The 14,551-nt window shown below is 34.9% G+C and overlaps 1 protein-coding gene across 1 annotated transcript in view; it reads left to right on the top strand.

Moving 5' to 3' along the window:
* The window catches only part of LOC105992908, a 78,005-nt gene that overhangs the window by 6,148 nt on the left and 57,306 nt on the right, over positions 1–14,551 (top strand). Inside the window, exons 3-4 of the mRNA XM_013026005.1 lie at positions 8,373–8,466; positions 10,039–10,099. Coding sequence (XP_012881459.1) covers positions 8,373–8,466; positions 10,039–10,099 — 155 coding nt within the window. The remainder of the gene's footprint in view (positions 1–8,372; positions 8,467–10,038; positions 10,100–14,551) is intronic.

Here is a 14,551-nt window from a genome sequence, read left to right as displayed (position 1 = left end):
TGAACATACTGTACAGAGGGGTTACAATTACATGGGCAGGATAATGCGTACATTTCTTACCAAGCATTGCAGCCTCCTCCTTTGGTTTACCCTTCACATCCCTTCCCAGCCTCCCCCCACCTAAGTATTTTTAATGGCTACTGTGAATTAAATTATTTTTCTGACATTTTTCCAGCCCCTTCATTGTTGGCATATAGAAAAGCTACTGTTTTTTTTTGTTGTTGTTGTTGATTTTATGCCTTCTCACAACACTGAAGTGATCAGTTCCAATAGTTTTGTGGTGGAATCTTTTGGGCCTTCTAAGTACAGAATCATACCATCTGCAAATAAGCATAATTTGACCTTTCCCTCTTTATGAATTTTTGTTGGTCACATCCATGTTGATGTGATTGGCTTTATCATGCCTCCTCTTCTGTTCTTATAAGGTAGTAACTAAATAAAGGAGATTGATCAGTTTCAGCTTAATTTTTGGCAGTAGTATTTCATGCTGAAGATTTTCATTAGAAAATAAATATGGACCACTGCCTATGATTTGGTGATGTTAGCAGGTGATGATTATTGACAGGATATAATATATATATCGTTAGCAGTTGCAACAACTAAGACTATAATAGCAGTAGTTTTATTTTTAACTGTACTTTTGTCTATGTCCTCCAGCTTGGATTGGTTTTATCTATTCATTTCCTGTATTATTGGGTGATTTTTGCTTAAGCATATTACATCAAAGTCTGGATCTATACAATTTACAATTTGTACAAATATACAATTTCTAGATTTAACTGAGCCAAAATATTACCTGTTATTTGCCTTAGTAGCATTTCCTAAATTTTCTATACCAGTAATTCCAAAACTATATCCTTAAAATTCCAATTTTATTCTACATCCTATCAGTCTCAGTAGTTGTCTTTACTCTCATTGTGTAGATAAAAATACAGATCTCTAGATATTAACTTTGCTCTGCAAATTGATAAAAATTGCTGCCATTTTTGTATAACTTTACTCATCCTTTTAGAGAAGAATAAATAAACCTCCTCAAATTCCTCTATATTTCTTTTGGACTTAAATATATACATTTCAAGATTTTAGCTCATAGCGTATAAAAAGTCTTATTTCCACCTTCCCTTATTCTGCTTCCTGAAGACAAAGTTTGTGTTTTATTCCTCTTTGTATCTCTGACTCCTCATGCATTCCCTTGTATGTGGCAAGCATTCAATAACTATAGAATTAACTCTTGAGCCATTAGAAGGTAGACAAATGGCACTCAGTACGCTGTATAATACAACAAGATAGTTTTATCTTAAAGCATTTTCACACAAATCTTCATGGAAATCCTAGGAATAAGGAAATTCAAGGGATAGGTATACTCAGCATTCATTGATGGGTTCTGCAGATTTAAAAATGGCAGATTATAAAACAACCAAGAATACATGTGTTTTTCTTAGACTAAAAAGAGGGTAAGCAGATGTTGTATGTCTGGGATCATCCCACTTTATGTTCATTTACCAAGAGAAATTGTTTATAATTTCCAAAAGTATTCAAGTTTATGTAATAAATGATACATTTATACTTCTTAGCTATGAGATAATCTATCTGAATCTACCCGAAACTTAGAATCTATTTTCTTAAATAATATCTTTCCTTTGTGATTTAATAGTAGGAAACTAGCCTTCCTACAATTAAAAAATATTCTTACCAAAACCAAGTCCATATAAAGCATGTCATTTATAACCTTAACCCCAACACATATTCATAAACACAGCATTTATTTGGTTGACATAATCTTTTCTATCAGAAAGAAAACTTCAAAAACCAGGCCAAGTAAAAAAGGTTAAGTGCCCCTTTATCAGGGCTTTAATTGCCATTTAGAGTTGTTATATATTATTGTTGAAACCTTGGAATGTTATTTCTCAGTCATGATGCCACAATGATGACCTTGTCCTAAGTGCAAATGAGAGTTGTAAGACTGAGTTTGGCAATTGATTTAAAAATAAATCAGAGTAGATTCCAGTTCTTTTCCTCTATAATCAGTTCTCTATCATTCATTTCATCCTGGTTTGGATAACTAGTCAGGACAGGAAGGAGTGAAGCTACAAGCTGAATGGGACTTGGAAAACTCCCAGAGCCTAACATCTCTTAAATACTTCACCGGAAATGATCATTATTCACATGATTTTAAAATACATTTATATGGGACATAATTCTTATTACACAAAGATATCCACTGATTTTTCTTAAAAAATGTGTGTGTGTGTGTGTGTTTGTGTGTGTGCATGTGCACATATGTGAGCACACACAGGGTGGTAGAACATAGAAGAAGGGAAAGTGAACGGAATTATACTCAGGGGATATGCCAGTGGACATCCTGATACCACTTTTACTGAAGGAATAAAGAGAGACCATGTATTACTTTCCTTGGCAACTATTTTCACTACCTTACCTGCTTGGGCAATACCCTTCTTTTGGAGTTTGATTACTTTTTAAAGTTTAAGACCATCTATAAAGACCATCTTCTCTTATTTTTCTTTTGAATCAACCCTATTGTCTTTTCTCTTATACTCTCTTTCCCTTAACAAAACCTATTTTAATTTCTAAGGCTGATCCGTTTAACTCTTTATTTCTATCCATGCCTGGGTATGGATAGAAATACATGTGCATTCACAAACTCAGAACCTTTCTTACTTCCTTGCTTTCTCTATGACAAATCCAATATAATTCTGACACATTGCTTTTCTCCTCTTTCTGAGTTCAGACAAAAAGTAGCTAAAGTACTTATGCTACTATTGCTTGTTACATAGTGTGATTTTATCTTTTTCAATATAATTTTATTGCTACTGTTAATGTAATGTACAAAGGGGCTACCATTTTGTAAGTCAGGTAATGAGTACACTTCTTTTTTTGGACAATGTCACCTCTTCCTTTACTTTCCCCCAGTTTTCCCCTCCCATCCCTGCCCACAAATTAAGTATGTCATTTTCCACATAGTATATACACAATAACATACTTGCATTTGTTTACCCTTCCTCTCTCCTTTTCTGTACCCATCTTTTACGTTCCTAGAAGAAAAAAACAATTTAATCTTTAGTAAGATGATTTAAAGTTTACAAAAGCCTTAAAAAAATTTTTTTTTGGTCCGTTGTGGGGCTTGAACTCTGGGCCTGGGCGCTGTCCCTCAGCTCTTCAACTCTGGGCCTGGGCGCTGTCCCTGCACTCTTCAGCTCAAGGCAAGAGCTCTACCGCTTGAGCCACAGCGCCACTTCCGGTTTTCTAGTGGTTTATTGGAGATAAGAGTCTCACGGATATTGCTGCTCAGGCTGGCTTTAAACTGCGATCCTCAGATCTCAGAGAACCTCAGATCTCAGCATCCTGAGTAGCTAGGATTACTGACGAGAGCCACCGGTGCCCGGCTACAAAAGCCTTTCTATAACCAAATGCAATGACTTTGCAGGTTAGCCAGTTGTTCTCTGGAAACTTGCTCATTCCTTGGTGATCTTGACATTGCACATTATCATACCTCTTCTCTCTTCTCTTTCCAATTCCCCTCTCTCTGTGTTCTCAATGAGAGCATTTCTGAATGCTGTGCATTCAACTTGTGCATCTCACAATTAGCCAATGGCTTCTATAATTACTTGCATATAATTGAATCTCAAGTTGATGCCTTTGATGTCTTTTACGATAGATATTTCCTCCATAATATTTCCCTTTTTCTTATTGTTTTTGGTGATACTGGAGTTTGAACTCCAGGCCCTATGCTTGCTAGACTGGTGCTGTATCACATGGGCCATAACTCCAGCCTTCAGAATGGTATTTTTAATCACTTCAAGTTCAAATATCTATAACTAAATTATCATTTGTCTTCTCTTTTCATTTGTTCCTCGTTCTATTCTCCCAGAGCTCTAATTTTAGAAATCTTCAAGTCCTTTGTTTTCTTTACTTATGAATTTATTTATTTATTTATTATTTTGTGTTGTTAGTAAAGCTTGAACTTAGTTACTAGGCACTGTCCCTTAGCTTTTTCACCACAGCTCCACTTCTGGCTTTTTGGTGGCTAATTGGAGATAAGATTCTCAAACTTTTCTACCTGGGCTGGCTTCAAACCATAATCCTCGGATCTCAGCTGCTTGAGTAACTAGGATTAAATCTATAAACCTGACTCCTTTGTCTTGTTTAAAACATTTATAATCTATTCCCTTCTTTCAACTGAAGTTATCCTGTACTCTCTAGACCCCATCCAATTTCTACCCTCCACCTCTGTCCTGATAGTCTATCTTGATGCCTTATTAATTTTCTTTTACTATGTCATCTTTTAGCTGTAAATAATTCAATTGAATCTTTATTACTAAATAAAACCTCTTAGAGAGTAGAACCCAGAACAATCAAAGATAAATTTATCTTTCCCAGTGATCTCACAAAACTCCACCATGACAGATTTTCACCTTTGCCATCCATGGGACATGTTTCTCATTCTTTTGTTATCTTATGGGTCAAAGTCCTTTCTCTTATCTTCCCAAATGTTACCCAGCCCTCATGACCTAGAATAAAGTTTCCTTACTCCTTAAATGAATCTTGCCTGGTCATTTCAACTAGAAGTGAGTTCTTTTCCTTCCTTCCTTCCTTCCTTCCTTCCTTCCTGCCTTTCTTTCTTTCTTTCTTTCTTTCTTTCTTTCTTTCTTTCTTTCTTTCTTTCTTTCTTTCTTTCTTTCTTTCTTTCTTTCTTTCTTTCTTTCTCTCTCTCTCTCTCTCTCTTTCTTTTCTTTTCTTTCTTTTTTTTTTTTAGTAGTAGGTCCTAAGCTCTGGACCTGGGGGCTGGGCTGTCCCTTAGCTCTTCAGCTCAAGGCTAGCTTGAGCCACAGTGCCACTTCCAGCTTTTTCTGCTTATGTGGTGCTAAGGAATTGAACCCAGGGCCTCATGCATGCAAGGCAAGCACTGTACCATTGAGCCGCCTTCCCAGCCCCGTGGGTGCTTTTCTTAATAACTTCGATTACATCTTAAATATGTTCCATGCTTACATTTAGAGATGTGTATTATTTCTGTGTAAAGTCTACATATTAGACTGTCAATTAAATTGACCCACTAGAAAGCAAAGCCAATACTTATATACCTATGTGATCTATGCTCTATGGAACATTTGTATAACTTGTAAACGCTCTTTCATTCTAGTGTCCACTACTTTGAAATTCCCCTTACACAAGAACACTCATTTTCATTCCTTGCCAGTCTAATATTAAGCCATTTTTTAACATTAGCAAGCCACTAAACATTATTACATACCTTCCCCCTTTCTGCATGTTTCCATTTCAAGAATAGTTGTTAGTAAAGCTTATTAAAACAAGCTTGAGCCCTGAAAGGAATACTCTAGTTTTCCCATGGTGTAATAGTAACCATTATTCTGAAACCTTTGAGCTGAATTCCCAGTTGTCACACACCTTAGAGGCAGAGGTTTTTCATATTTCTATGGGTCATCTTACTTAGCTACAAGTAAAAAAATCCATGTAATTTGTCTTAAGTTACACATGACTAATTCAGGGATTTTAATATACTGTTCCTCCAGATAATGAGTGTGAAGTTTTGGTATTTGAAGACTTTTAGACTTAAAGTTGTTAAGGTATCACATCTTTTGTGGTTAAGTGACAAAAACTCAAGCTAATGTAATGACATGAAGAATTCATACTTTACAAATTTGGATTGCTTTGGGCATGCTCAGCTCAATCTCAAAGACTGTTATTCTTTTTTTAAATAATACTAGGAAACTTTATTTTTATTTATTTAATTATTTATTTTGGTCAGTCATGGGGCTTGAACTCTGGGCTTTGGCGCTGTCCCTGTGCTCTTCAGCTCAAGGCAAGCGCTATACCGCTTGAGCCACAGCGCCACTCCTCAAAGACTGTTATTCTTATTTTTCTCTTTCTTTTTGCCTTTTAGCTCTTCCTGTCCTGGTTATTGACCTCATTTTCCCCTGTAGTAAATGTACATTCTCCATACAGCTGAGGAAGACACTTGCTGCCTACATCTCTTTCCCAATGATCTGTATGTAACTCCAAAGATGAGTCTAATTTGTTCTGTTTGGGTCTTATGCTCAAACCAGCATGAGTTACTGGAAGAAAGAGATGAGCTACATTGAGTGATACTACCTGGGTCATAAAACTACTCTAGTAGTAGAAAATGGGCAGGGAAAAGCAGAGTGACAGTTGCAAAACTACACAACATTAGGGGAAGAGGTCCATGAAGAAAAGGGTATGATTCTCAGAAGAATGGGGACACACAGTGGTCAGATACAACATTAAATAAAGCAAGCTACTTTAGTCTGCTTATTTCACTCTTTGTTCTTTCAGAGTATATAAATTCTATATCTTAACCCATATCTTAAAGCATGCGTGTTGTTCATCTCTATATTTAAAACAATGTTCTTCACAAAATAATCAGCCTTCAACTAAAATTAGATGTACCCAGCACCATGGTTAGCTATTGTCCCAGCTCTGTCAGGAAGTCTCTGAGAGAGATGCTATTCTTGGTTGTATTCTAATAGGACCCCTCTAGCTCCATGTGTTTTTTGAGCCAGCTATATAATCAACTAAACTAACTCCCAAATTCCTATTTCTAGTCAATAAAAAAGAGAAAGCAAGATAGCACAGCAAAATCTCCCCTTTAGAAAAGAGGATAGCAGCTAACATTACTATACATTTGAGCCTAAAATATGCTCCGTGAGCTTCCTTAATTGAGTGTTGAGTTGGTTGGTTACCTGTCTGACAGCTCTAGGCTAGCCTACTGAAGTATCTCTCATTTCCAGAATTTTCTGAGACCCCATCAGAGAGGTGAATAGGAAAGAATGTCTCTTCTGAGGACTGCTGCTTTAGGAGATCACCTGCTGTGGACTTGGTTACTAAAGCTGGAGAGTCAGCTTAGCACTTGAGTAATCACAAGCTCTCTCTGCTGGGTTTAGATTTAGTCTGGCAATTAAAATTGTCAAATGCTATGGAGTTTATTCCTAGAAACTCTAATAACCAGAGCCAGTCTTTGAAGGTTATAGTGCTTGAATCTAAGCTTCATCTTCACAATTCCAGTCTTTAAACTGCAGAAAGAAGATAGAGTCTATTCAACAATAGTCAATCTTTTTCTTTAATGTCTTAACCTGACCTTTGATCTTGGCCAACACCAAATGAAAGGTGGCCTATGATCTCTCAAGTTGTGTCAAAGTGGTGGTTCTTTACATTTGGTGAATCATTACCTCTTCTGGTCTCAACATATTCATCAAGAAGTGTTTAGGAGAGGTCTGGGCTGAGTCTTAAACAACTGGGTATCAATATAGAAACAGGCTGCTTAACCCAGCCTCCTGTATTTACTGTGTATGCCTATAGTAGCCACTTAACTGCTGGGTGTCTATTGTTCTCATCTACCAAAAGTACATACTAATACGTAGCCCCCACACTGTTCTTATGAGGAAGGAATGAGTTAACATATGGGAAAGACTTAGAACATACTGATGTAGACCCTAGTGACATCCACTTTTACAAATTTGTCCCCAACTTTTTACTCTACGGGGTTGTAATCTTGTCTCCCAATGGGTTTCCACTATTATATCATTATTTTTCATTCTTCAACAAGTGACTTAGAATTCACTTTTCCTGTTTCCACATTATCTGATCATCAGTTGTCCGCAGATACAAGGAAGTGAAGTCTGGCTAACAGTGCCACTACAGGACAGTGTCCCTACAGGACAGAGTTAATGCTGCAGACAAAGGAATGAGAAAAAGTATTGGAAACATTTTTAAAAGTATCTAATGCAGTACTTAGAACTTCATGAAATAATATCTTGAGTTTAGTTCCCTACATGCAAAGATGGAGAAAAAGATTTAGGTACATGTGACTTTTGAGTGATGGCTCCTTAGCAAAATCCCATGAAGGAATGAGGGGTTCAAGGTAAACAAGGGACCAGAGTTAGGAACGATGGAGTCTCTGCTAAAGGCTACATGTAGCCTAACTCATGGCCAGCACTTGGGCAAAAACATTACATATAGCAGAGTTACTTCTGACTTGAGATAAGGCTGCCCACTCTTTGGAAGCCCATATTAATCCATTACTGATCTAAGAGAACATTAATCTCAAGGGCAAAGTAGGCCTCATCCATCAAGGGTAATCATTTAAGAAGAAAACTTGTGAGCCATTGGCAGTCAGCACTACCTCTGAGTGCTAAGTGCATAGGCCAAGTAAGGAGAATCTTGGCTGACCACCAATGGAATCTACTATAAATAATAATGATAAATGATGATGGCTGTTATTTATTAAATACCATTGAGCTAACTAGCCCTAAACATGTATTGTGATTGTTCTTATTTTTCTTGAATATTCCTTTTATGTATTTTTCTTTCCAATACAGTGTATTTGGTGCAGGGAAGAAAGGACTTGCAAAAAATACTGTTTTCCATATGCTGGGTGTAAATTCAATTCTATATTTTGGGGAAATTGTAAAGGTAAGTTGTTCTTATTGTACATTATTTCAACTGACTTGCAAATACTAGTGATTTACTACATTGGAAGGATTTTAAACTATTATGTTTCCTTTAGCAAAACATAGCAGTTCAGGGCTATTCATCAGCAGGTTCCCTGATACGGCCTCATTGGTTCTTCCAGCCATTGCTGGTTCAGATGAAGTTCCACTCATTCTATCTGCAGAAGACTTACCATAGCATTTGTTAAATACTTGAATTTCATTTCTAACAGTATTCTATGTATGATATGCACAACCTAGTCTGGGAATATTTGTATTTTTTGCTGTTTTAGAAATTCTAAGAGTTCTTTATAAACTAGCCCTTGAATGAACTGATATGCTTAGTAGTCTTATAACCTATTTCTTCAACTCAGAAATAGGCTGATTAGCTTATAACCCAGTGTTGAGACTTACCATTCAGAATAATGAATCTATAAGACTGAGAAAATACCAATCACAAAAAAATTAAATTGAATCTGTAATGTCACACTTTTAATGTGTTATATGGTAATTATCAAGGTAGGAAAATCTACCAATCTCTTTGAAGGAGTTTCCCAGAAACATTGAAACAAAAGACATTCCAGCTAAACCCTTATGGTATGAAGAAACCTAATCTAGAACATCTAATTGGTTTTCTCTTCAGTGAAGTGAAAAAGATAATATTTTGTCCTTAAATTGCTACTAGTTCCAGGTATTAACAGACACATTTAAATCATACGTTAGTCCAAAGAATTAACACTTTTGTATATTTACTGGGAACAGAAAGTCTAGTTTCCTGTTTTCACTTTCTAGTTTCATTTGGTAGTATTCTGGACTAATACATTACATTGCACTAAAGGGGAGCAAATTTCCTATAATCAGAGATCTGACAATAAGCACCATCATCTCTTTGATAATGAAATGCTGACACTTAAACAACAAGCAATCTGTGCTATGACCTTCATAGAAACAGCCATCTGAGGTATCTGATATATTATCTTTGAGAGAGTACTAGAAATAAAATTAGAGATAAAGGAAAAAAATAATCCCAGTAGTTTACTATTTAGTCAATTTGGAGAGAAAGAATCCAAAAGCCACCTCCTATTTTTTGTTGTTTTTTTTTTTTTTTTGGTTGGTCATGGGGCTTGAACTCTGGGACTGGGCACTGTCCCTCAGCTCTTCAGCTCAAGACGAGCACTCTACCGCTTGAGCCACAGTGCCACTTCTGGTTTTCTAGTGGTTCATTGGATATAAGTGTCTCACAGATTGTGCTGCCTTGGCTGGCTTTGAACCATGATCTTCAGATCTCAGCCTCCTGAGCAATTAAGATTACAGGCATAAGCCACTGGTGCCTGGCCTAAATGTGGCCTTCTTTTAACAACTCAGATTATTTTCTAATGTCACTGATGCCTATGTTAGTAGCTTTATTTATTTATATAGCTTTATTTATTTATATGCATTTTGAAGAATCAGAGTATAAGAATACATTTTAAATCATGATTCATCATACTAGAAAACAAAAATGTAAGAATATTTTTACTTTGTTACTAAACTATATTTCTTTCGTATATTTCAGTTGACATGTTTGGAATCATGATGCTGATAATCATTGGAATATTGTTACTATTATTCGCCTGGTATTGCTGTGTCTATTCCTTTTACATGAGTCAGTATGTTCATTTTATCTTTAGTAAGAGTGTGCTTTGAGACAATATTGAAGAGAATGCTAACCTAGTTATCAGAAAATGTTTTATAATTTAATGTAATCAAAACAATATATCCACATAGCGAGGGAAAGTCAAAAAGTACAGAATATTGTAAGATTTAAAAAAATTAACTTTTATAGCCTATGTCTATCTCTAACTCTTTCTTTCCAGAAGTAATCCTGTTAAGTATGGTCCATTTGTAGGACTTCTGTTGATTTGTTGGACTTCTTTTCATGTCTTTTCTTTTTTCTTTTCTTTTCTTTTAATTACTGCGCCCCCCACCTAAATTGTAAAGTTCGTTTTTCGACATAGTGTGTCAACCTGTATCCCTATTTAAACAATTTGTTTTTGCCCTTCTGTTTCCCAAATTATACCAACATCCAATACAGTGAAAACAGGGCTTATACCATAGGGGAGGGACATACAAAGCAACAAAAAAAATCACATGGTACCTTATAAATACGTTAGAAACAATAGCAAGAAAGAAAAAAACCACTTGTGTCCTTATCTTGGGGTTCATTTAGCTTAACATCATCATCTTATCTGATCTTCTCTGCTTGTCTCAGATTTTCATGTCTTTTTAACTTACATATTATTTATTGATTTCCTCATCCTGGAAGCTGAAAATCTTGAACTCTCTATATCTTTCTTTTTGTCAGTTTGTTACTAGTGGATATTATCATTTTGTGATTTGGTGATTTTAAAAATTGTTTTATTTTATGAATCTTAAAAGTACCCTAATATGTTTGGTGGCTACTTTTTTGACTTTAATAATCCTTTTAAATATCTATTTCTATCTCAGTTCTCTTGTTATTTAAAATAAAATGGACTATCTATGATTTTTCTTTAACCTTCTCCTTCTATCTCCTAAATCAGTGTAATATTTATACTTTTTTCCTGTAGTTATAATTACAAAAGGTTTAGTCAAAAATTTTAACTGCTTTAACCTATAATTGTTTTAAATATTATTTATCAAAGAAAAAAGTGAAAGTAGGAAATGTAATTCTATGCCATGATGACATGTATTGCTTGAAAGAAAATGATCAAGTATGAGAATTGAATGGACTCCCTTGTTCTCCTTTTTTGTTAATATCATGTTGTATTTCTTCTAGTTCTATGTATAAGAAAGTCATAATGTATTTTAATGTTTCCCAGTTTAAAATTATTTTCATTACTTCTTGTTAACAAAAACACATGTATATTTATTCCTATCACTTGGAAAATTTATATTTGATTACGTATTTTCATCTGTGTCCTCTAGGCATTCTTCTGATATCCTGTTCTAAGTTACAAAAATGATTTTCTCTGTCATTTATGTTTCTCTTTTTAGGATTCTTTTGTCCAACATTATCTTAGACTAAATCTTAAGTAACTTTTTCCAAAAAGGTTTACAGATGTTTTAGAAAGTTTTTCTATAGTTCATACCTTCCTACACTGTTGTCTTTTCTCCATTGTCCTATAGTCCACTATGGTATAATTTTCCTTTTTTCAGATTAACTACTTTTTCTAAGAAGGACTCATTAGACAAAGCAGATAGAACCAAAGATAAATAGCTATATATTAATAAGCCTCCCTGTAAGTCACACATGCTTATAAAAATAATGAGTGTTAGCCAAATGTTTTGTTGTCTTGTTGATCTCCTCCATTTCATCTAGAGATGTGTATTTTTATTGCCTTCATACTTCATATCCCTTCATTTTTAATATACAAGCACAAATCGGTAATATAAAGATATTCTTTCTTCTTCTCCTCCTTTCTCTCCTCCTTTTTTATGCCAGAACAGTGGATTGAATGGCCTTGGTTCTGTTCCTTAGCTTACTCTCTTAAGGCTGACCATTTACCAGTTGAGTCAAAGTTCCACTTCCAGCTTTGTGCTGGTTAATTGGAGCTGTGTTTCTCATGGACTTTCCTGTCTGGGGCTGACTTTGAACCAAAATCATCATGTATCAGCCTCCTGAGTAGCTAGAATTACAGCCATATTCATACCACCAATGCCCTGCCTGATATTTCTCATTCTTTACCTTATAACAAAAAACGAAGAGATAAAAGTTAATGGTACACATTATATCAATGGCAAAAGGCTGCTATTTATTTTTTTTTCTTTTCATAATTCTAGCTGACTGCCTCATCACTTTTTTGTACAGTGAGTGAATATGAAAAAAAGTGGCTTACTCCCTTCTAACAGTAAGGCTAGAAAAAAACCTATTGCTAAAGTGTCATTTATCTACATTTATCTAAAGGAAGAAGCCTGAGTCTTCTCTTCAAATATGGTTCAACACTTGTACTTCCTTCTAGTGTACCTTAACTCTTCACTTATTTCTTCTCTCTGGATTTCTACTAGAGATATTCCAAAGTTTTTAATCACACATATACATAAAAAAGAAAGATTGAATACTTGCCTTCATGAAGCTTACATTGTACTAAAGGGAATACAAATAAACAATTATAAATTATATTGCTTTTTTGATATTTTGACTTACATTTCATTAATTTTAGTTATATTTTTCTTAAATGCTTTAATTTTCCTGATGGATAAATAAAAGAATTCAATTTAATCTGACAAGGAATGAACTATTGCTTAAGTATGACATATATGATTAAATAAACTAATTTCATCTATAACCCTATCTTAAATTCTAAATTTGTCATTTTGAACAGACCTCGGACCTATATTTATAGAAGAAATGGAAGAATTACTGTTGAAAACTGGGACCCTTCTGGCAAGTGCTTTTTTTATTTGATAAAATGCTCTAAACTTTTTCAGTAGTTAGCAGTCAGAAAGAATTCCTTAATTTTTTCAGTCATCAAAAGTAAAATATGAGTAGGAAAACATGGCATTTCAATGTTCTAATTTCATCTTTTCTAATATATACTTTTGTAACCTCACTAATTACTCTAAGATGGATAAAATTCACAATGTTGGGGATGGATTGCTTCTCCAGTTCCTCCAACTCCCACTCTGCCTAGACAAGTCTACCTAAGATGTCCCTTGCCTGAAGGAGCCATTATAAGCTTGTCCAAATGAACACATTTCATCTTATATAGTTCCTGCAACACTCAGTGTCCATGCTGTTTAACTGGATTCTTTAAATGTTTCCTTAGGTATAAGGTTTGTTCTTACTCAGGGTTCACATCCTGGCTTCCTTTGGTTCTATAGTTCCTAGGCAGACCCATGCATTGCTACAACTCTGTCAAATCTTCAGGTCTAGAACCCAGCTGGACTCAGAACTGTGGCCTCTTATTCAGTTGAGTAATTGGACCACAAATTTTCAGATGTGAATAATACCACTAAGAAGGAGTACTTCACTGTCCATTATAATTACCATGAAAATAACTTGACAAGGCAGGGGGAATCTAGAGTATTATATTACTCTGGACTGTAGAGGTATAATGCTAAGCAAGGTAGAAAAACCCGGGGAGCATATTTTAGGTTACAACATTTTGAATGAAAAACAGGGTAAACCTTAAAAGTCAAGAATAAAATGCTAAGCACATATACATACATTGCTAATTGCTGAATCTTTTAATAGAGAAATTACTTGAATAGTAATGGAATTATTATGTCTTAGAAAGGGAGCTAACAAGATACTTCTTGTGTTGAAATCAAGCCAGAAGCCTGTAGAAAATAATACTGCATTGCAACTTTACTACATTTAAATTTCCACAGGAATTTCTAGGAGAAATGCTTTGAAAATTGTGCAAGATTGGATAATTCTTAAGGCAGATGTAACTCATAGATTGCAACTCTTTAATTACATTAGAAGGGAAAAAAAGAAATCAAATTCTTAAGGCAGAATTATTTCCCATCCAGGAGAGGGTTGAGAAGAATGCCTATATAACGGATTGCAAAAGTAAACAGAATTCTACAAAGGTGACTCGTAGGATAGATTCAGTTTCATTGAGCACCCGCAGACTTTCTGTCACCGAAAACAGCTAGTATTATGGTTTTGTCAAATGCTTACCTTTTCCCCTCGGTCAAATTCACACCCAGATTGATGGAACCTTCTCTTACCTGACCCCTAAATATTAAAATAGCAGTAACATAAAACTCAAGAATCCTTTCTATTATTTATGGATATTTTGTGGTTATTTTGAATTACATAAAATGTCATTGACTTTTGTTAGAAATTGGAAGCTAAACATTTTCTTTTTTTTTCATATGATCAATAGGAGACTAAAACGATCTTTTAGAGTGAGAAAGAGGAAGTGTCTTCAATGGTAAGATTTTTCAATAATATTGTATGAATTTCTTTTTTTTATTTTATTTGTGAACATACTGTACAGAGGGGTTACAATTACATGGGCAGGATAATGCGCACATTTCTTACCAAGCATTGCAGCCTCCTCCTTTGTTTATCCTTCACATCCCTTCACAGCCCCCCC

This window comes from Dipodomys ordii, unplaced genomic scaffold, assembly GCF_000151885.1.
Source record: "Dipodomys ordii isolate 6190 unplaced genomic scaffold, Dord_2.0 Scaffold90, whole genome shotgun sequence".
Taxonomy (NCBI): Eukaryota; Metazoa; Chordata; class Mammalia; order Rodentia; family Heteromyidae; genus Dipodomys; species Dipodomys ordii.
Note: the sequence above shows the minus strand (reverse complement) of the source record. Positions and strands in the feature narration are given on the sequence as shown.